The 23,074-nt window shown below is 48.2% G+C and overlaps 1 protein-coding gene across 1 annotated transcript in view; it reads left to right on the forward strand.

The window, feature by feature from the left end:
- SSH2 (slingshot protein phosphatase 2) overlaps nucleotides 1-23,074 on the forward strand; it is a 105,019-nt gene that overhangs the window by 65,889 nt on the left and 16,056 nt on the right. The window contains 10 exon segments of the mRNA XM_068154519.1: nucleotides 2,869-2,972; nucleotides 6,799-6,863; nucleotides 11,355-11,476; nucleotides 13,853-13,921; nucleotides 14,687-14,752; nucleotides 16,152-16,346; nucleotides 18,167-18,260; nucleotides 18,381-18,509; nucleotides 21,302-21,348; nucleotides 22,738-22,884. Coding sequence (XP_068010620.1) covers nucleotides 2,869-2,972; nucleotides 6,799-6,863; nucleotides 11,355-11,476; nucleotides 13,853-13,921; nucleotides 14,687-14,752; nucleotides 16,152-16,346; nucleotides 18,167-18,260; nucleotides 18,381-18,509; nucleotides 21,302-21,348; nucleotides 22,738-22,884 — 1,038 coding nt within the window.

Here is a 23,074-nt window from a genome sequence, read left to right on the forward strand (position 1 = left end):
TGGTGTTTCAAAACAGTTTATTTGGTGTTTGTGCTTGCAGTTAATGAGGAGTGTTGTACAGGGGAACAGCTGGGAAGACGTTCACTGGTTGCTTGCCATCTGTAAGTTTTAGGTGGTTCCCTGCTTTTGCAGCACAAAGAATTTGCTGTGAACCCAGCAGTGTTTGCTTGTGCAGGAGGAGCTCAGCTGCTGGGCAGCAAGGCTGGGAGCGCAGGAATCGCTTCTGGTTTGTGCTGTTACTGCTGTTTAGAAACTGGGTCTTCTGAGGGGAATGTCTGTGCTTTTTGTGCTGAAGGCTTTAAATAGTTTTGATGATGTGCCTTGTACAATTTCTCCAAAATCTTTTCTGCCTGGGGGAAAATTTGGTGCAAGTAGTGATTTCTGTAGGAGCTGCTTACATCTTCTGCTTCTGTTGGTTCTCTTCCCAGTGAGCCATGAAGTACAAATAGCTGATGACTGGTGGCCTTAAGGTTGCTACTTCACTTCAGAGGTGAAGAGGCTACACTTGGAACAGAAGGGATTTTTTGCACAGCTGTAGTGCTGAGGGTTGCTCAGAGCTTTAATCACTCTTTCATAGATGCATCCCAAATTTCTCCAGAAGAAAGGCACTGTGTAGAGCAGAGGACTGATGACAGCCCTGGTGTGCTGATAAAATACAGCTCAGCTTTGTTACCTCTGCCAAGTTGGCGCTCTGTCTTCTGCTCTCCTGGACTCAGCTTCTCCCTTAACCACATTTACTGCCTTGTAGTACCCAGTCCATTTTCAGGAGACTGTTTCCAAGAGCACTGAGGCTGCAGGAGGCTCCTGCAAACCAGGTTTTATTAGGTACTTCAAAGCCCAGGTTGTGCTTGGGAGCCACTGGGCTGGCAGCAGGGAAAACCAGCAGTGGGTGGGAGTGTGGCTCTGCTGCTAGGGTGAGCACAGACTGTCAGAGGACCTATTTGTCACCAGAAGCTAGAAAGCCTCAGTCAAAACTCTTTATGTGAGGAGGGTCTGAGGAAACATCTGTGCTCAGTGTGTCCAATGAAGTTCAGTATTCAGTATCACTAAGGTTGGAAGAGACCTCAAAGATCATCGAGTCCAACCTGTCACCACAGACCTCATGAAGTTCTATTGTTTTGGTTTAACATCAGCAGAAGTAAAGCTCTCTGATCTATTTTAATATGAGACAAGAGGTTTTCTTGATGTAATTTTTTTCCTGCCTAAAGTACTGGCTCCTTGAAACATCCACTGCATTATCAACAGCTGGCTTAATTTTAGAGAACAGTCCTGGGAGCAGCTTTCTCCTCCTGTCAGTAAGGAGGAGAGCTGAGGCTGTGACATCCTGCTGTTGGGATGTGCTACAGGCTTGCAGCTTCCTGAGTTGCATGCACCTGCTTTGCTGGGACTCTGCAAATGTGATTTATTTGTATCCCCACCAGGAAAATAGAGAGGTGCCCAGAAATCTGCATGAGGTTAGGGGGAAACCCAGCTTTAACACAAGCTCTTTATTATTCTTGTACCTATAAAAACATAGTGGGCAAAGCCTCTTGCAGAAGCAGCCAGCTTCAGATCACAGAACTGGCAGATCACAGGCTCCTGCCATGCTGTGTCCTGGTTCTTGGTCACATTTGTTCTCTCTGTGATGCTGTTGTCTTTAGTCATGGTGCATCCCTGCTTTGGAGTAGCCATTGAAACATGGCCCTGGAGCCGGGGCTGCAGGCAGCCTTTGTTCAGCAGAGCAGAAGCAGCAGTGAAGGGAGGTGACTTGGCCTGTCCTGGCTTTCACCTGCATCTTGTGACGTGGAATTGCTTCAAATATATGGTGGGAATTTTTATTCCTGTTATTCCCCTGTCCTCATCCCCTAAAGGAAGGGGCAAAATTATTAGCTTTGGTATTTGTTTAAGCAGAGAAAGGAACTGAGAAGTTGCTGGTCTCTTGTTTGGTGGAAGAGAGCGAGCCAATGCCTTTTACAGGACAGGGAGCTGCTGGCATGCATGATGCCAGGGACTCTCCCATCCTGTCTCATTGTACTCATCAACCATCCTGTTGACTGTAAGATTGTTTCTGGCTTTCTTCAAAGCCTATATGGCTGAGAAAAGCAGGAGCCCTTACCTGTGCCACAGGATGGCTCAACTGAAAAATCCATGGGGTGTTTGGCTTTTCCCACGAGCCACAGCATCTCTAAGAAAGCTACTGGAAGATGTGCCTGAGGTATCAGTTGCTCTACAGAACTGGAGAACTCTGTATTGTCCCTTGCCACAAACCCTTCTCCTCATGTGACTTCAGAAAGGGCAAAATCAAGGCACTGAGTGATGTCTGAATACAACAGCGTTACAGTTTTGCCTTTAATTTATGTCTTTGAGATTTAATTACCATACAGCTCATAGACAGTGGTTTCATGATTTCTTAATCTCTTATGGGCACTAATTTTCTTTTGGCTAACTGCTGAAGGGAGCCATTTGTTTCTGCAGGGCATCAGCTGTGCCTGAGCCACAAAGCAGAGGGTTAAGAGAGGCCGTAATTAGAGAGCCGCGTGGGCCGGCTGCAGCAATCGCCATTTAGAAACGTGGCGCTCTCATCTTGACTTTCAGATTGAAAATATAGCCATAGGTTAATCCCCTCTGCCTGCTCAGGTTCCACCTCTGCAGGCAGAGTGGCACCAGGCATGTGTTCTGCTTTTCAATGTTCCTCTGTTCACGTTGTTCTCAGTTATGCTCTGGGTGGGGAGGTTCTATACCAACTGAATAATTTGGTCTAAGTCATGTATTTGGGGGGCAAAGAACAGAGGATGCGTCCAGAGCCTTGAACTTCTCTCCTTCCATTGCTTTTCTCCTCTGAAAGACAATACAGTTTTCCTTGCTAACTCTTTGCTTCTCCCCTTGCAGCATCAGCGAAAGCTTCCTCACTGTGAAAGGCGCAGCGCTCTTCCTGCCACGAGGAAATGGGTCCTCTACTCCCAGGATCAGTCACAGGCGCAACAAGCATGCAGGTAATGTCTTGCCTCCCGTGGCTGAGGCTTGGCTGCTCACTCTTGAGTCCCCCTCTCCTGAGTTCCTTCTCACCAGGTGACACACATTCCTGTTTACACCTGGTGTGTGTTAAAGCCAGGCCTGCCAGTCTGAAGACTGCCACCTTTCATCCTGATAGTACAAAAAGCTTTCGGTGCTCTTGTTCCTCCTTCAGAATCAAATGAGTGACATCAGGGCACCTATCATGACATCACAAGGAACTGAGAATAACTGGCCCCCCAGATGTCATCCTTGAAGTTTTGTATGAGAGCAGGGTTGGAGGGTTGCCATCAACACCTTCATGCCTTGCACTGGCAAACCTGAGGGGATGATCCATGATGAGTAATAGTCCTTCCTGATCAGAGAGTAACTGGTTGTGATGGAGCAAAGGGAGGAGACTAACCTCTGCGTGGTGCTGAAGAAACCTGTGAGTCAAGTCACTGAGACTTCTCAGACATGGGAGCAGAGTGAATAACATGGAGTCAGTCTCAATTCCCCTCCCTTGGGTTGTGTTTTTGCTTTGGCTCTTTGGGAAGTCAGCCTGAGTAATGGAACTCAAACACTGCAGATTTCACAATGTGTGTGCTGCTTATTCACTGATGGTGTTACAGGAATCAGATAGTGTGGAGGGTTTTCACCTTCTGTTAAACAATCATCAGGAAGAAAACAACACTGAGACCTTTAGACTTCTGCATCTAGGTCAGTTACAGAAACAGAGAGGCTGGAGCCTGCTTTGTGTATCAAAAAGTGACCGCCAAAAGATGACTCAGTTTGGTTCCAGGTGTACCTTTCTCTACAATTTGATACTGGCAGACAGGCATCCAGCTCTACATCTGGCAGAGTGACCTGGCTGATGTCTGGGCCAGCCAAAATCTGTTTGCAAACACCTTTGTAGAAAGAATTCAGTTCAGAAGGCATTCATGACATGCTTCCACCCAGCCACAGTACGAGCAGTACCCAGACTGCTTCGAGTCAGATGGGCTAATGACCAGTTGTCAAAAGTAAAGAAATTGTTCTGAAACTTCATTTTAAAACTGGCCTTTCTGGTTGAGACTGGAGTGGAAGAGTGATCTGCCTTGGGAACCTGTGCAAAGCAGCACAGCTTTTAGCCTCTCTCCTTGAATCTTCTACAGCTGACTTGTATGAGGTCAGGAGACCTTGGTGGAAAACAGTTGCTTGTCTAATCAGCCCAGAGCTCTTGGAAGCCAGGCTGCCAAGGAAGCAAATCCAGTGTGTTGTAATTGCTTACAGCAAGATGTTTTGGATTGAAGAGCCTGGCTTGCCTAAGGGGTGGGATTTTTGTCTTAGAAGACTTTATTCCTGTCTCTTCAACTTAGCAAGTTCAGAGGAGGGCCACAAAAGATGATCCAAGGGCTGGCGCACCTCTGCTCTGAGGATAGGCTGAGGGGGCTGGGGCTGTTCAGCCTGGAGAAGACTCCAGGGTGACCTTATAGCTGCCTTCCAATACCTGAAGGGATCCTACAGGAAGGCTGGAGAGGGACTTTCATATAAGGGTGTCTAAGCAATAGGGCAAGGGGGAATGGTTTGAAGCTGAGGGAGAGCAGGTTTAGATTGGATCTTAGGAAGAAGATCTTCAGTACAAGGGTGGTGAGATTTTGGAATAGGCTGCCCAGGGAGGCTGTGGATGCCTCCTCCCTGGAGGTGTTCAAGGCCAGGTTGGATGAGGCCTTGAGCAAGCAAGTCTGGCTGAGAGGTGTCCCTGCCCACGGCTGGGAGGTTTGAGTAGATGATCTCTCAGGTCTCTTCCAACCTAAGCCATTCTGTGATGATTCTATGATTTGATGAGACATCAGTACTTGTCCTTTCCTCAGTCTCCCTGCTTGCCAAGTGATATGAATGGTGTAGTATGAGGGGGTTTTATGGTGCTTGGAGGTTTCACTGAAGAGGGTCCATTGTAGGACAGTGTGCACCATCTTTCTTCTCTGGCAGCTTTTCTAATGTCCTCTGTGTGTCAGCAGAGCAAGACACCAAGGGATCAGTGTGTCCCCTTCCCAAGCAAAACATCTGTGCCACCAAAATTAAAACAGTGATGTAGAGAGAGTGGCTCTGAGGGGCAAAGCAACCATTGGCAGTGAGCTGGCAGAGTGTGTGGCAACTGTCTCCTTTCTTGGACTTGGAAAATCCACTCTCAACTTTCATTCCCATGTCTGTGTCGTGACTTATCTCTGGCACAAAAGATTAGAAGGGGGTTAGAGAGCAGACATAACTTTCCAGCATGAAATTGCTGCCCGTGGCTGCAAGAGTATTTCAAGTGGCTACAAGAGCATTTTCTAGGAAGGTTGGCTAACCTTCTGACCTGCCTTTCCAATTCAGCAGAGGTGCTGGAATCCAGCAGAAAGAGTAAATGCGTAAGAGGAAATATTTCGTGCCCACGCCCATTTCTTTAATCATCTCATCCTCAGCACTGGCAACCAGCAGCTGGCAGATGGACTAGATATGGCACCAGCTGTCCACACTCCTCTCCCTGGGCGGTCCTCACCCAGCGCCACCTGGCAAAGGGGCTGTCTTCTCTAGGCTGGTGGGCTTGCTTTTGCCCTCCAGCAACACTGGAGGAGGCCAGAAAAGGATGGAACTTTCCTGGGGCTTTTGCCATCTCTGGGATACTGTAAATCACTTCCAAGATCCCACCCTAGCTGATGCTTTGCACCTAGCCTGCCAGCTCGAAGGAAACAAAAGCATCTGCTGCTTGCTGGACAATGCAATAGGAAGCAGCAGTCGTGCCGTGAATGCCAGCAGAGCCAGCAGCTCTTCACAGGCCAGGATGTGATATCTTTGTGCTGATTCTGGCATGCTAAAACCTTTCCTTTGCTTTTTCTTAATCCAGGAAGTTTACAAAATGCTTGTGTGTTTGGGGCTGAAAATGCTGCAAGTCAGTGAAAGCTGGCCAAGGGAGCAACACTTTACTTTCTAGCTCTGGAGCTCCCAAGGCTGGCAAGGCAGGCTGGGGAACAGGGAATAAACTTTGTGGGCATGATGGATAATGGAGACCCTTGAGTCAGCCCCACAGAAAGGGTTGTCTTAGAAACTTCCTCTCTCTTTTATGTATTGACACAATCCAGTGGTCCTGGTGGTGGGTGTTTTTTTTTCCACTCTGCAAAATCCAGCTCTTAAACTGCTTCCTGATGGTGAATTACTGGCAGCAGCAGTAGTTAGATTTTGGGGAGGGAAAAAGTGAGGTGAAGCATCTTGCATTTCAAACAGCCCAAGACATGTGAATGCTTCATCAGTCAAATACTTGCTGGGCTGCAGGCAGGAGGTGCCATCTGAAGCAGCTGAAACCTGCTTGGCTTTCCAGGTGGCAGTTCTTAGCTGCTCTTGGGTGGGGTTGGCACAGAAAGGTATGTGGGCATGTGCTGCTCTGAGGTGGGACTAAACCTGACTTCAAAGGGGACACTTTGGTCTAGGAAGTAGTTCTGCACTAATAAAGGCAGCTTGCTGATTTGGTGCACATGATAAGAATGAGATGTTGAGCCGTGGGGTGGGGTTCATTTCTACCTAGTTGGCCTTGCCTGTTAAAGGAACAGAGAGCATGGAAAGGCTTTACTGCTGTTAAAAAGATCATTGGAAGGACAGGGGATGGTGAGATGGGAAGAGGTGAGTGCACACATGGAGCAAAGAGCAGCTGACTCAGAGATGGAGTTTTGTCATCTCTGCATGGGTGGAAGTGACGAGGCTCACGGTGACGTGTCAGGTTCCTTGGTGGATGTTTGCTCTGGCTGGACAGCCAGGGCCTTGCATGTGATTTAAAACTGGGTTTGTGCATTCACCTTTTCCTCTTGCCTGCAGGGGATCTCCAGCAACACCTGCAGGCCATGTTCATACTGCTCCGCCCAGAAGACAACATCAGACTGGTAGGCTGGCTTTTGGCTTATCTGCTCTTAAGGAACACAAAGGTTAAGTTCCACTTGACAAACACACCTGTGTAACTCCTGAGAGCAGTGGGGTGTGTGTTTGAGTGGTTCCTTCAGTGGTTTTGGGGAGTTGTCTCTGCAACCACAAAGGCAGGAAAAAAGCAGCTAATTATGAAAGGCCTGTTTGTTTGGTTGTTCAGTGAGACAAATTGTATGGCTAGCAGACTACCTTTGTCTGAACCAAATGCTAGGTACTTAGGCTCTCAGGGTACTGCAATAATTGCCAGAGAAACTGGGTAAATTAGCTTGCTGTCCTATTTAAATCAAGAGTAAGTGACTTAGGTTTGACCAGTGTGAACACCTGCCCTTCCACATTAATTCAGTTGTGTTCCTGACTCCCCTAACTTGCTGCATCCCAAAATGCCATGGCTTATCAGGAAGGAGCATGTAGGATCCTGTGTAGCTATGCACCTATATAGAACCTTTCTTTCTGCCTTTCTGGGTTGCTGCCTTCTCTAATGATACAATGAAAATTAGACACTGCTGTTTATAGCAATGATCTAAGGCCTTCAGAAGCCAAAGAAGAGCAGCAAGGAGTTTGTCTAGGACATGTTGAAGCACTCTACAAGGTCAGGCATGGCTGCAGTGTATCTGTACCTCTCATCACTCAGTAGCCTGAAGTTTCTTTCCCGTGTTGTCTTGGCACACCTTAGCAATGTGTGCCCAAAGTAGGACTGCCAACATCAGAAGTGTTACTCTGGCACCTCTGGTTTGCTGAATCCTCCTGAGCTGTGCTGGAGCTGGGCTGATGGTGTAAGCATAGCTAGGAAGCAGCCAAGATTACTATGGAATGCTTTGACGTTTGAAATGAACCCCAGAAATAATTTGCTGTAAGCAAGCTTTGGAAGCAAATTAGAGGGCTTGCTCCTAAACTTTGCCAGGCACACCTTGCTGTCACTGAAGTGTCAGGGGAAGTGATGGGAATGGGGGTTCTTGGTGCTTTTCAGAATCTGAGCCAGGGTTAGAACATTGGAAGCTATTGAAAAAGTCATTGTTCAGCAATATCAGTGGCTACATTGTGTGATTTGGGACAAATCAGCCTTAACAGTTGAATAAGGACTTTGTGGGCTGAGACATAAACCCTTTTGTTCAGAGCTGCATTTGGAATGCTGAAATCTTGCAGGAGGTTAAGTTCGATGGTCTACTTGAATTTAATTGATTCTTGACGAAGGAAGGGTGTGCAGAGCTCTGCAACAGGCTCTCATTAAACTGCAGGTACAAATGAAATTTGAAATACAGGACTGGGAGGAATGCATTCTCCTCTTGTCTTGCCTGCTGTCATTCAGAGGGCAGACTTCACACAACTCAAGAGGGCAGAAGGGGAATCCAATCCTCTATAAACCTACACTGGAAATTTGAAGCAACTCTTGTTTCTATTGGAACTGCTGGCAGGGTTTTTAGCCTTCCATGAGAGCAGGATTAGAGCAATGGTACCAATGTAAAATCAGCAGGAAGGAGAAAAAGGAGCTGAGTACAGAGTGGGGACCTTCTTGTTTACCTTTGTTCAATAATAAGACTTCAGGAAGCTGAGCACCTTTTTTGTCTTCAAATCACATATCCCAGTGAGAAATGTGTTCATGTATGAAACACCTACTACTGTGAGCATGAACAAGATGAAAGGTCAGTATGAGCTTCATGGAATGGGCTGGTAAAATGGCACATCACTCTGCTGACAGAAAAAGGATGCAGCAGCAGAAGATAAAGTTGGCTTGTGTTTAGGTGAGCCTAAAACTAGGAAAAATGGTGCTGGCCCTGAAAAGGCTACAGGGGGATGACTTGTTCAGGACAGGCTGTGAACAACCTACCCAGACTGAGGAGAAAGCTAACTGTATGTAGATGAGCTGTTGAGGAAGTCCCTGAAGCTAGGCCATCCTCCTCGTGGTCTGGTGGGCACTCTGGAGCTCTAGCAGTACCTTTTGAGGCTGGCTGCTTTACAATGTCAGGTTTGCTGTTTTCTTACTCTAGTAAATGTTACAAACCACTCTATCTGCTCCAGACATGGTGCTTTGCTTTGTGGTGAGGGTGTAAGGTGAATCTAGAGAGCTGCAGTAAGCCATGCCCTGTTTCTCTTAACTGCCCCTCTGAAAATCCCACCCCACTGACTTGGAGATGTGTGACCTTTGGTTGCTGTTTGCCCAGCCCTGTTCTGAAGGGACTTGCATTTCCCATTACTGCTGGCCAAACTGGGTTAGCAAAGTAAGTTAGATTATGTTAATCCTCTTGGTGCTTCAAGAGAAGCAGAACAGAACCTATGTGTGGATTCCATTGTCTGTCTGCTCCTGGTTTAGGCAAGCTTATGTTTCTGTCTGAGCTTTGGTTCCTAACATAGATAATGACTTTAACCACCAAGACCTTGGTGACTTCTTGCTCTTCTAGGTTGAAGAGCACCCTTTCTGTCTTGCTGCAAGTGGTTAGTTGTAAAAACAGCTGGTTTGGGCAGAATTCACACCTTGAAGGACTGACCACTTTGATCCTCCATGTTTCCAAAGGAATCCCAGTGACTCAAGGAGCAAGAAGGAAAATAAGGCTGGTTTTAGCATGACTTCTCCTAAAGAGATGGGGTGGGGCACAGCTGCTCATCGAACAGAGCACATCTGTCTGCTGGCATCAGCATTTGGATAGCTTCTGTTAGGCTTCAGTCCTATAGGACAAGTCTAGAAGATAGTCAACAGTGTCCTGCCTGCACTTGCTCTTCCACCCCATCACTAGAGCTGCTGCTCCCTGCAATGCCACTGGGAAGCTTTCCCTCCTGCTCTCAGCGTAGTCTCCTGCAATAGAGCACTCAGTGGGCTCTGGTTTAGCTGCCATGCGCTGTGTTAGCCTTTGTTGTGCACTCTGACACATCTTGTGGCCAAGATTTGCTGGCTAGTGGGCAGGCAAGGTCTGAGGAAGTCAGAAGGGGCTTCCTCTAGGCTAGAAGGTGCCATTTGAGCCTCAAGATTAAGTCAGAAAGAGCTAAAGGAGTTTTTTTCTCTAAGGATAACATGACTGTTTAAACTGAACTCTGAGCCATGAGCTCCAGTGGGCATCCAGGAAGTGTCTACACAAGCAGTGGCTCAGAAGGGCTGCTAGCCTGGGGGCACTGAGATTCAGTTTGTGAAGGATGTCAAACATCACTTTGAGCTTCAGCTATTGGGTCACAAGGAATTCAGCACCTGGGCCCTGTTGCAGCAGGCAGGTGTCTGCCCACAGCACAGGGCAGTGCTGGACTGTGACAGCTCCTCCTTGCCCATGTTTGCTCTCTGCAGGCCCTGTTCAAAGTTCAAGAAGCAGTTTAACTTTGGTGACATGGTAAACACTGAGGCCAGACAGTGTCTTGGGGTTGGATTAGGCTGTCCAAAGCAGTGTACACAATTAGGACACTTCCTTTCTAGGGATGTCCTAGTTTCTGTAGGTGGGATCCTGTGACTAAAATAACTGCAAATGACTTGGAACAGAGTCCAAAAAGTGTTGCAAGTAAAGGCTGCCTACTGCAGATGTGTAGAAGCAGAACTTGCAACACTGGGCTCCCTTCCCTGAGCTCTTTGCTAACCAGAAGGCTGTCTGTAAGACTTGCTGGAGTCACTTGAGTTCTTGCATTACACTTCAGTGTAGCCTTCCAGGAGTTTCAGCATTGGTTTGACATTCACAGCTTAGTGCAGAGCTGCTTTCTGAATGCCATCAGTAGTACTTGATCTGGGGGAGTTAGGAGTGAAGTTCAGGCATCCTCCAGTCCTGTTAGACCCCTCTTTTGGCTCTGAAGTACTTGTGGTTGTGATAGGAGCAATGAGGCACAATGGCTTTGGCCTTTTCTGGGCAATCTGAACCTAACCATGGCTATGGCTTAGTTACAGGGAAAGCTTTTCCTGCCAGGTGTGAGGCAATAAAGTTGCTTCTGCACTGGGGAAGTTGCTGGGAGAGTTCAAAGCACCAGCAGGAAATGACATATGAATTAGATCCTAATTATCTGTCCAGCTGCTTGGGAAGGTGGTGGAAAGAGTCTCATTGGAGCTGTTGTAGCACACAGTAATTTAAAGGGAAGCCCTAGCTCTTTGGACAAAGCCCTTTGAGAAGGTGAAGAGCACGTTCAACTCCCATCTGTCTGACTGAACTACTGCTCCATGAAGCTCACTAGGCTGGGGAGCAGTTGGAGGACTGTGGTAGCATCATTGTAGGCTGCTGTTTTAACACAGCCTTGGTGGGAGAGAAGGGGCCTGCAGCAGGGTGTGCAGAAGGCACCAGGAGCCTGCCAGCTGTTGAAGGAAGCATTGTGTCCAGAGAGAGGAGGTCGCTTCTGCTGGGTGCCCAGCGGAGAGGTGTGGGCCACCTGTACCAGTGCAAACTGCATCACTGCTTCTGCGCCTGTCACTCAGCATGAACAAGAGGCTTGTAGAGGTAATAAAGTGTGTTTTGCTGGCTGCACTGCTGACCTCTCCCCTTCCCTTTCTTCAGGCTGTAAGACTGGAAAGTACCTACCAGAACCGCACTAGATACATGGTGGTAGTGTCCACCAACGGCAGGCAAGACACCGAAGAGAGCATTGTCCTAGGAATGGATTTCTCTTCCAATGACAGGTATGCAGTGTGCAGGTGGGGGAAGTCCTTGTGTTCACCCACATCAAATGTAGAAACCACTGGCTGGTGTCCATGCTTTCTGGGGATAGACTGCTTCAGCTTTTGCAGCCTAACATCTTCCTGAGATGCAAAATTCCCCTCTGAAAAGAGGCAACACCTGAGAAAGCAACAGCACAGGGCAGCAGTTCCTCCATTCCTCCAAGCCTCAGGCTTGTGTGAGGACATTAAGTGCCCCTAAGTGTCTCTGAATGTCTCTGCACATCAGAGACAGGGACAACTTACGTGCAAAGAAGGAAAAAGCTGCAGTTAGAGAAGCTGGACATTAGGGTTCAGGGGAGCGGCTAATAAGAAAGCGAGTGCCAGGCAGCCTCTTGCCAAGGTCGTGGCACAAAGGGCCTGATGGCAATGTCAGAGCTGTTGATGACAGATCTTGCACAGTGCTGCTCTCCCCAGACAGCAGTGTGTCATCAGGGTTTGGTGCTTTCGCTTCATTCATTTAAATTGCTGCTGTCCTCTCCAAAAGGCTGCAGAATGTGGCTGGGAAGTAGCTTCTGGTGCTGGAGTGGATCTGTGAACCAGGAGGCACCACCCCCAGCAGCTTCACAGGCAAAAGCTTCAAGCTTAGAAGTGGACACTGGGCACTTTGGAGGGGGCACATGGCTCTTCTGAAAATGAGTTGTAAGGAAATCTTGGCCTATGTGGGGGAAGAGCCTGGGTTTTCAGATGGTTTTGGATTTGTAGACATTCTTACTTCTAGCACAGCTGCTATCTTAGGATTGAGTCTTGCTTTTGACCCCCATTGTGAGAAATTACTTTCAGGTAGTGAGTAGAGCCACTAGAACTGTGTTTAAACTGTTTGGCTAAGAAATTGCCTTCCAGCAGCCTCCTGCTCACAGCAGCCACCAGGCTCAATCTGGAGTGGCTTGGTTTGGATGCTTGGATCAAGTGATGCCTGCTAAAAACGGGGAGCAGCCTGATGCTGCCGCTGGCTCCCTCCCTTCCTGTGTGTATGCACAGCTGCAGCTCAGAGATGCTGGTGTGGTGGTGTAAGAATAACTTGTCCTTGCACAGGCTGCTGTGAGCTTGTAGCTCGCTGTTGGCTGTGACACACCAGCACAGCCACCTCTGATAGCTGAGAGCTCGCTGGCATTCAGTCTCTAATAACACAGCAGGGTCACTTTAGCTTTCTGCTAGAGTTACGTGGGTTCTGGATGGTCAGTCTGATATCCCCCCCAGCCCTCCTGGTATTTATATCTCGATGCAGACTTGTTGCTATGGTCTCTGATAAGCGCTTGCTGAACAGCATCGCTAAAAATACCCTGGCCACCTTGGGAAGCCTTTTAGAATCACATCTTTCCATGAGCTCATCGCATGTTGTCAACAGAAATAGCTGTGTGCTGCAGTGTCTCCTTGTGCTGGGCACCAGGCCCTCCCAGTGGGTTGCATTTACAAGGCTTTGTGCCTGCTGACCCTCTGAAGCCTGGACTCTCACCCTCTTGCCCCACTTCTCGTGAGCTGCGGAGTCTGCTTGGGGCTGTTGGGGGCTTGGGGAAGTTTAAGAGCAGACAGTGCGAAGCACAAGAGCAGGAGGCAGTTGAATCCCACTCCTCAAGATACTGCTTTGATTATGGACCAATTTTACAGCTTTGTGAGACTCAGCTTTTTCAGTTGACCTGGTGCAGGTTGTGTTGGGGTTCCCCCACCCCTGCCTTTTTTGTGTTGCTTGACTTTTGCTTTTAACTTGGCTTTTTGCTCAGCCTTACGGAAAGCAGATGGCTGAGAGGGCAAAGACGTCAAAGCATCTGGGAGAGGAGTGGGACTGCCAAGAGGTGCTGCCTGGGCTGGCTCTTGGGCTCATTCTGAAGATGTGGGAGGGTGAAGAAGGGGCAGGAGTCAACAGCAGGTGACAGGCTGTGATTGCTAACCCACTGTGCTCCCAGTCACCCTGCTGTTACACTAGGCTGATCCCAGTTCCCAGCAGTTGTGGCTGAGGGACAAACAAACAAAGCTGTGGATTGTAAAATCAGAGCTAGAACCAAACCACTTGAGCCTGAGGGGGACTAATCTGTGAAGAAGGCCTTGAGCTGACTGCAGACTGAGCCCTCTTTGACCTTCTACACAAAGCTTGCTCCCTCTGAATCCTGTTTGCTCTTCTCCTGGGCATGCATCAACCCTTTAAGCCTGTTTGAAAGAGTACTGCTGTGCCCTGGTCTGGCTAGTGATCCTTGCCAGACACTGGTAGAACAGCTCTGGCACGGTTTGTCCCTGGAGCAGCAGTGGGATTTTTCATTTTTCTCTAATGAATTGAAAGATACACAACCAGAATGACAGCACAGTGCTGTGGCAGCTGGGCTGACCTTCTCTTTCTTACTGCAGTAGCACTTGTACGATGGGCTTGGTGCTGCCACTGTGGAGTGACACCTTGATCCACCTGGATGGGGATGGGTGAGTGTCTTGTTCTATGTCAATAGCAGAGGTTCTCTGTGTGTGAGCTTGCAATGCAGTGGATGGGGAAGGATTCAAGTGATTGCAGAGCCCTAGCAGGTCTAGCAGGCTTCCTGCTATTGACCTGTATTGGGTTAACAGGCTCAAAGGCCCTAAATCACAGTGGTTGTGGCAGGGAATACCAATAATTGACTTATCCATGAATAAACATGCACTGAGACAGCGACTTGTGTGTGTGTGTTTAAGCTGGAGTAAAGGAGCTTTTGCTGGTGAGTGGGTGTGTAGTGAAAGCTCCTTAAAAGGATCCTATTATGTGTTCCTCCATCACCCTTGCAGCAGGCAGCGTTGTAAGAATGATGTTTCTCTGCCAAACAGATACCTGACTTGCAGGCTTCTGTTTGTGCTGGCTACAAAGGCTGTCCAGTGCAGTGCATGGAATGACTTTTCTTTCCTTGGTAGCTGCCCCAGGATCACTTTAGCTGGACTCTGTTGCTCCCAGCTGTGGCACTGAATTTGTGTTGCCAAGGTAAACAGCACAGCCCAGCACTGTCCCGTTATCTTAGTTTCATTCCCAAACAGCAGCTGCTTAAAAAAGTTATCTTTAGAGCTTTTAGTTTGCTATTTTGATCTGCTCACTAGCTGAACTCAGCAGTGTATGCATAGGGCTACTCCTTTGCTCTTCTAACGTGCTACAAACTTATCAGTTATTAACTGAAAAGCTGCTGTTGGGACACATTTTTACTCTGCCTTTTCTCCTCTCTCCAGAGGGTTCAGCGTATCAACAGATAACAGGGTTCACATATTCAAGCCAGTGTCTGTACAGGCAATGTGGTGAGTATTTACCATCCATCTTCTGTCCTAGTTGTCCTTTTCCCAAGGCTGCTTGAGCTGTTAAAAAGCAGGTGTTGCTTTGCTATCTTGAGACCTACTAGAGCAGCCAGAAGTTTCCTTCCAAGAGAGGGAGGGAAGTTTGATACCAGAGGAAAACTATGTGAGTGAATTCACAGAGTCGTAGAATGGTTTGGGTCAAAAGGACCTTGAAAATCATCTGGTTCCAACTCCCCTGCCACGGGCAGGGACACCTCCCACTAGCCCAGGTTGCTCATGGCCTCATCCAGCCTGGCCTTGAACACTTCCAAGGAGGGGGCATGCACAGCCTCCCTGGGCAGCCTGTTCCAGGGCCTCACCACCCTTACTGTAAAGCATTTCTTCCTAATCTCCAGTCTAAATCTCCCTTCCTCAAGCTTCAATCCATTCCCTTATGTCCTCTCACTACAAGCCCTTGTAAAAAGTCCCTTCCTGGCTTTCTCACAGCCCCCTTTCAGGTACCAGAAGTGATTGTCCTGCTACACCTTCGTCTCAGCTGGGAGCAGGGAGGAACAGGGTGATTTTTCCTTGCAGAGGGCTGCTGCTTTGGATCTCTCCCAAGCAGAATTGCTCTGAGCAATATTTTATTGTTGTTTTTTATTTGTCATAAATAAGGAACTCCACACTGTGTGTATTTTAGGAGTCTCTGTCTCTGCTGGGACATGTTCATTATGATAGTGAGAAGGAAGGAGAAGCTGCCTGCATTTTTCATTCCTTTTAGGGTGGTTCATGTAAGAATGCAATGGCCATGGAAGTATTTCTGGCTCAAGCTTCTTTGCATTGCCGAAATACATCCCCTGCCAGCATGTCACACCACTGTGTCACCCCAGTGGTTTTGACCTGGATCCTTCTGATCCCGGTCAAAGATATAACATAGACTAAAAATAGGAGAGGGGAATTTGTTTCTCAGCAGCAGCTGAAGGAACTTCTGAGATCCCTTGAGGGCAGACACTTAAACACCTCAGTGAAGTCAAGTCCTAAGGCTTTGGTTGTGCATCTGTCCTGGTGTCCCTGCTCTGCACACAGTAAGAACTGTAAAAGCACTTTGTCTCGGGCACAAACTGTGTGCATCTTATGTTTTGGGGGCCAGAGGAAGGTGCCTCTCCCCTCTGAATTGTGGGCAGCTTTGCTGCTGTCCAGGCTTGTCTTGGCACACTTCAGCTGAGACATGCCAGCTCTTGCAGCGTGTGGTCATCCACACTCATGCAGGGCAACCTCCTGCTTGATGCTGGGAGCTGTTACAGGTAGGACTGGGGTTTGTACCAGCTGGTGGCTCAGGAGCAGCATCCAGGGCTTGGCTGCTGCTCTGTGCTCGATACCAGCCGGGGGAATTCGAATCCTGCAAGAATGTTTCCCTTTCCAGGTCTGCTCTGCAGAGTTTGCATAAGGCCTGTGAGGTGGCACGGAGCAACAATTACTACCCAGGGAGCCTCTTCCTCACGTGGGTCAGTTACTATGAGAGCCATATCAACTCTGACCAGTCATCAGTCAATGAGTGGAATGCCATGCAAGATGTCCAGTCCCACCGGCCCGACTCACCTGCCCTCTTCACAGATGTGTAAGTCGGTCTGGCTCTGCTGAGCCAAAGTGTTTGTCTGTCAGGCACAGCAGTCTTCAAATGAGGAGACAGTTTCCACAAGAGATTTCCCTTCATTAGATATTAATGAGGAGAGATTTCCTGTTCAGGTAATAGGTGCAAGCCTGGTTAGGTAAACACCAGCACTGGAAGTTTAGCCCTCCTGGGGCTCCCTTGCATCTCCTTCAGTCTCTGTTTTCAGTCTAATTGTTTACCTTAGGCTTTGGGCTCACAGGTATTTGCTTCTGCAGGAGAAGTCCCCTGTTAACTAGTGAGAGAGCTGTGCTGTGTTCTAGTACCTAGGTCTTCCTTTTTTCTGTTCTGTCCTCTGGTTTCCAGGCCTGGTGTGTCCTGGAAGGAGCAGGTTTCTCTGGACTTTGCTCTCATGCTGGCCTGTGTCTGAGCACATTTAGAGTAATGTGGTCATGTTTTTCTTACTCAGTCCTTTGTTGCAAAGAGAAGTGTGTATGTATGGACTTCTGAGACTGCTTGCTCAGAAGCATCCTCACAGGCATCCATTTGTTACACCTAAGGATGGGGACAAAGACCAATGGAGCTTTTCACCGTTCTGAGGAGCTCTGCAAGTGTGGAACAGGACACGTGTATAGGTCCCAAGCTGTTTTCAGCTAAATGCTGGTCCAAAACAGTGGCTGAGGTAGATAGGTAGATAGTTTGGAAAGACAGAATGTATAAGCTGTATCAGCATTCAAAGTTTACAACCCCTGTAATTAGTAATTAGTGATGGTACCAGTCCCATGTAGCCTCAAAGGTGGTCTGTGTCCAGATGGTGCCAAGCATGAGAGCCTAGTTGTCCAGTTTGCAGTAGGAGAAATCACTTCACTGGCCCCAGCTGCTTTCCCAGTATAATAGTGCCACTGGTTGATTTATACCTTCAAATATTTCCTGTTGTTGGAGTTCAGTGAGTGAATAATAACTCTGAGCAGTTGTTCAGCTGTGAACAAGTCTTCACACTTGATTGCTTTTTCTAATGCACAAGGAGGGTGCCTGACAAGTTTTGGCAGGCTGTCAGGTTCATACTCACTTGTAGCTTTTCCTATATGAATTTCATGTAACCCCTACCCTGTCCCTGGTGGCAGTGGTTGAGTGATTTCCTGGGGACACCTAGACAGCATTCTCTTAATTGAGTCCTGAAATAATGTGTGAGATTAAAAGGAGCAAGAACTCCCAGGATTTTGAGTTGTGATCCACCAGTTGTAAAGCAGAGAAGTGTCCGTGCAGTCGCCACCCTGGCAGCCTTCCAGGGAAAGGGGAAGGTGGTGTGAGATGGTGCTGCTGGGTCCTTTCTAAAGAGATGGGTGAGGCAGTTCTGTGCTCCTGCTCTGTTGCAACTTCCCCTGGTGTTAGTCAGGCTATTTTTGCAGCTGGTGATAAGGCCTCTGGCAGCAGAGGCTGGAGGAATGCACAGAAGCTTAGCTGCCCTTGTCTCTCCATGTAAGGAGCTTTGGAGCTGTTACCTTTCCAAGAAAGGTAGGGGGAGGCTTGGATATTGCTCCAGAGTATAATGCAGCCTTCCCAATTTAAATTTTACCAAATACCAGAGGTTCTCTGGATGACTACAATGGATTAGGAGCATTCAGTTGGTCTCTTTCATATACCACTGGGAATCTAAACTGGGCTTTACAGTCACCTGAATTCCCTCCAGCTGAGGACATGCTCGGGGGAAGAAGTGTTGAGTGTCTGAGACTCTGTAGAATATCCAGTCTATACAATACCTGATTAAAAAGTGCCATGAATCCAGTTTTATTTCCCCTCCCAATCACTGTGTTGCTTCCTTCTGGTAGCCCCACTGAACGGGAGCGGACAGAACGGCTCATTAAGACCAAGTTAAGGGAGATCATGATGCAGAAAGATTTGGAGAACATCACATCAAAAGAGGTAGGTGGTAAGGGAGCAGCACTGGAAGGGCTGTCGTGCAAACTAGAGAGCTCTGCACTTTTGCCCTGAAGAAAGGCCAGAACAAAGACTTCACGTGGCTCCCTTGTGTGCCTCCCCCAGATCCGCACCGAGCTGGAGATGCAGATGGTGTGCAACCTGCGGGAGTTCAAGGAGTTCATTGACAATGAAATGATCGTGATCCTTGGGCAGATGGACAGCCCCACGCAGATATTTGATCATGTCTTCTTGGTAAGTCTAACAGTGACTTCAAGAGTAAACCCTCTTGATGCTTCTCACTATGTCCTGACATCAGGGCCTCTGGTGGAACTTGAAGGAGCTCTGAAGGAGAGGTTGGCTGATCCTGGGGTCACATACTCTTAAGCAAGACACAAAACACCAGTGCTGTTGGACAGGAGCAGCCTGGCTTCTTGGCTGTACTGACCTTTGCCATACTTCACCAACCAAGCTGTAGACCCTGTCACTAGAAGACAGAAGGGGAAAGATCTTCATTCTAACTACTTTCAGGGCTGTTACCATTGATGTAAGCCTACTTTTGTAGCTTTAGCTGTCCAGGGTAGCCACACATCAAGTTCTTGGTGTATGAGTGTCTTTGGGAAGGTCATAACTAGAGCAAGGAGGGAAGGGAGCTGTTGGGGAGAGCTGTGTAACATTCAGCTGGAATGATGCTCTGCTAACAGGGAACATTCTGAGTTCATGGGATTCAGGAGGAGCAGAGGAGCTTAACAAAGAATCTTGGAGAGAAGTCACTTAAGGAAACAAACATTTTGCCATTTAATGTTTTGCTTGCTTAGGTGCCTTTCATTGCTGCTGGGGCCTGTCTAATTACTGCACCTTCTGGTGAGTCAGTGCTCCCCTGGATTTCCCAGCCCTGAAGCAATGGATGCAGGTCTGGTTGGGTTGTCTAGCCATGAGGTTGGCTCAACTTTAAACGAAGCCATTCCTCTTGGACCAGTTGATCCTTCCAAATGGAAAGGGCCTCTCCCAGTCTCCTGAAGCTTAGTGCCTTGGCTCAGAAGGAATGGTGGATGTTAATGTGAGCACTCCCAAGAAATTGTGGTGGGGTAGAGCCAGGAAATTTAAAGTACCTGCAATGGAATGGATTTTATTTTGCAGTCTGTGCTCTCCAGAGAGAGAGAGAAACCTGTAACAGGCTTACAGTGCTACTCAAAAGCAGTGCAGGCAGTTTGATCTGCTGCAGGGCTTGGAGACTTGGCTCGGAGCGCGTATAATCGGAACAAGGCTTGCAGGCAGCACCAAAAAGAAGAGCTGTGGCCAGTGTGTGGAAGGGAAGTATTTGCAGAGCAGCTCTCTGTGGTGAGGAGCAGTGCTGCTGGGTCTGGGTACCAGCCTCACTCAGGAGTGTGTATACTGCAAGGCAAAGTCCTACAGCGAGGTCTCTGGAAGGCAAGGAGCTGTTTTCCTTCCAGGAGGAGGTGAGAGCCCTGTGGGATCCCACTTAGGGAGTGCTACAATGACTGAGCAGGAAATAAGAGACCTGATAATGGTGGTGATTGTGAATCAAAGGATAGGAGAGAAGGCTCTCACCAGGGCAGCATTGTTCTTCATACCTGTGGAAACTGTTGGGTTCCCAGGCCTGAATTAAATTATTCATCCTGGCCAGAAAGACTCAACACAAAGCTAACCAAGTCTGGGGAGCTAGGGTAAATGTGGCAGGGATCCAAATATGAGGATTGGCAAATATTGAATACCAGCATCATGCACAGCCTGGAGTTTGCTGGGATTGACTGATCTGTGGCCAAAGGCTGTGCAAATCTGGGCTATCATGGCATATAACGTTTGTCCCCTTTCTTCTGCTCCAAATTCAGGGTCCCATCTGTGCTGAACCCTTGAATGGTGTCCTCATTATGATGATTTGTCTTAGGAAGTAGTTCAGTTTGGGAAGAGCCAGCTGCTTTGTGGATGTTGTATTCCAAAAGTGTCAAGACAAGATGAAGTCTTGTCTCCAGTAGCTGCCAGAACAGTAGTCCAGTCCTTTTCTGCCTGTGTGCACCTAGAGGCAGTGAGGGCTCAGGACTCCTCTGCAAGTGCTGTCACAGGTGCACAAGTGTGTCTGAGTCAGAGCTGCTGGAGCTCACCTGTCTCAGATGTAGGGTGTCTGCACGCTTTCTGGGGCAAGCAGTAACCCAGCCTCTGGGTGGACACTGCTTCTGCTGCACGACAGGGGAGTTCTCACTCTTGGGCAGGCAGTGGGTATGCTCCAAGGGCCAGGTCATCCTGGCTCTGCCTCTTCTGGCCCTATGGTGATACAGAAGCCCATGCTGTGGGAGCAGCCATGAGCAATGCTGTTTTACTGGTGATGGTAGCTGTGTACCTCTTGCTTATTCCTCCATTTGAATTGTCTTTCTATGAGGAGCTTTTGTAGGCCAGGGAGCAGATCTCTTGTACACCTTTGGATCTGGAGGAAGCCTTTGAGTAGTTTTATCCTCAGAGTTTGTGTTTGAGCAGGAAGCAAGCAGCTTGGCCCTGTGTGTGCTGTAGAGAGGAGCCAGGGTTTAATGTGTTTATTTCTCTGCTCTCTCAGGCTTTGAACGTGTGGAGAAGAGGTGTTACCCAAGTGAGCTTACGGTGCTGCTGCCTTTGATGTGCAAGATGGATGTTTGATGTCTAAAGAGCACCTGGGTGGCTTTTAAATGCAGGCAGTCTGTGCTCTATGGGCCAGAGCTGGCAGCAGCCTCCAGGGAAAGGGTGGAGCAGTCTCCTCTTTGCAGAGGTTGATTTGTCGGTGGTTTGTAGGAAGTGCCAGCACATGGTGCTGGGCTCCTGCTTTGCAGAGCTACTTGTTGCTTCAGCATAGATCAGGTTAATGGCGGGAGATAAGGCACCGAACGTCAGCCCCTTAGCGCTCTTCTGTGTATCCCTTTACTCAAACCTCCCTGCTCTCCAGTACTTGATTGGCCAGCTTCCTCCTCCAGTTCCCTGCTGACAATCCCTCCCTCCATCAGTTGTCTGGCCATGCCTTCCTCCTGACTGATGTGTCCCTTTGCATATTTCCCCTGCAGGGCTCAGAATGGAACGCCTCCAATTTGGAAGACTTGCAGAACAGAGGGTAAGTAGCTTCAGGTCATCAGCTTAAAAGCAAGAGCCTGGCCTCAACACTTGTCTGTGCAACAAACTCCCTTCCATACCTGCTGTGTAACCTTAGTCTTACCAAAGGGTTTGCAGATCAGAACAAGCTCTTGCTTCCTCCAAACTCCACATCCCACAAATAGGCACTCTAAAGTAAAAGAGTCTTGTTCCCTGACCTTGACTGACATCCCCTTGCTGAACATAGGCAGGGAGCAATCTCATAGCTACAGTTACTGAAGTGGATGCTGCGTGGTTGGCTCCATGCCCTCTGCTCCAGCCCCTTGTTCTGGACTGAGGTCTCGCAATTACAGAGGCGCTTCGGAGTCTGGAGCTCCAGACTCTGGCAGGAAGGGAAACCTGTCAAAGAGCATTTGTTGCTTTGAGTGGGGCCCAGTAGGATGTAAAGTGCTGTAGCTCTCAGGCTTAGCCCTGATGGTTTCCTCTGTCTCCTGCCCTGTGTACCTTTCAGTCGTAAGCTTAGAGTGTTCTTTCTCTGGAGCAGATCCATCTAAGCACCAAGATTTTGCAGTCAAATCATTATTTAGGGAGAAAAGCTAATCACTGCTGAACTGAATTGATAGCAGACCTTGGAGGATCAGCCTGGCAAAACTGACTCTCATTCAGCTCAGGGCCTGCTGCCCTTTCCTTGGGTCAGACAGGTCCTACTTGACTGCCAACAATCTCATGCCTGCTAGGGAAAAGAAAGATCACTCCTTTGCAGTGCTCTTGTTCTGTCTGATGTCCCAGCATGAGTGCAGTTCATAAACATCTTAGGAGTAACCCTCAGGGCTAAAAATACTGAATGTGTTGTACATAAATACCATCTGCTTTCTCTAGCAGCTTCCTCTCCAGAAATTTTAGGGATAAGAAAGAAATCCTCCCCAGTGGCTCATTGTCTGCTAAATCTCTCTGTAGTTATTTTATGCACTCATTTAACTATAGTGTTGCTCAGGAGCTTATGCCTTCAATCCTTCTGTGCTGTTTGTGCAAACAGGCTTGCAGAAGGTGTCCAAACACTAATTGAGCAGTCTGTGCAGGAGCTCCTGTGTCACAAGAGTTGCTAACAGACTAGGGAGATGATGGGCAAGCAGTGTAACCTGACATACCACAGAGGAAGTGTGGATGGAAGCCCTTTTATCAGAGACCAGGCTCTAAATTGTGCAGCAAAGCCTTCTGTCTGTTTTAACCACTGCTTCCTTGCCTTCAGTTTGGTTTCCAAGGGCTGCATGTTGAAAATGCCACTTCAAAAATGCTTTTAAGTTTTGCCACTTGCCAAGCAAGGCCAGGCTGTTGTGTAGCAGCTGTGCTATCTCTGAACTTGCTGTGCTGTGCACACTCTGCAGGCTTATCTGCTCTCTGTCCCCTGCAGGGTGCGGTACATTCTGAATGTGACTCGAGAAATAGATAACTTCTTCCCTGGCCTCTTCGAGTACCATAACATCCGGGTGTATGATGAAGAAGCAACAGACCTTCTGGCTTACTGGAATGACACCTACAAATTCATCTCCAAGGCAAAGTAAGTCTTTCCAGGGCAGAACAAAGACATTTAGAAGATGTATACTAAACATTTTATATTTTCCTACTGATTTGCTTTACTTTTTCCTCCTTGCCTGCTTAGGATCAAAGCATTTTCATTTTGTAATTGTGTTACAGTTGCCTTCCACATTCTTGTGGGTGCTTGTATCAGAAGCAGGTTAGGACCAGTG

Source organism: Melanerpes formicivorus, unplaced genomic scaffold, assembly GCF_026170545.1.
Source record: "Melanerpes formicivorus ecotype bairdi unplaced genomic scaffold, bMelFor1.0.p_v2 SCAF_29, whole genome shotgun sequence".
In the NCBI taxonomy this organism is placed as follows: Eukaryota; Metazoa; Chordata; class Aves; order Piciformes; family Picidae; genus Melanerpes; species Melanerpes formicivorus.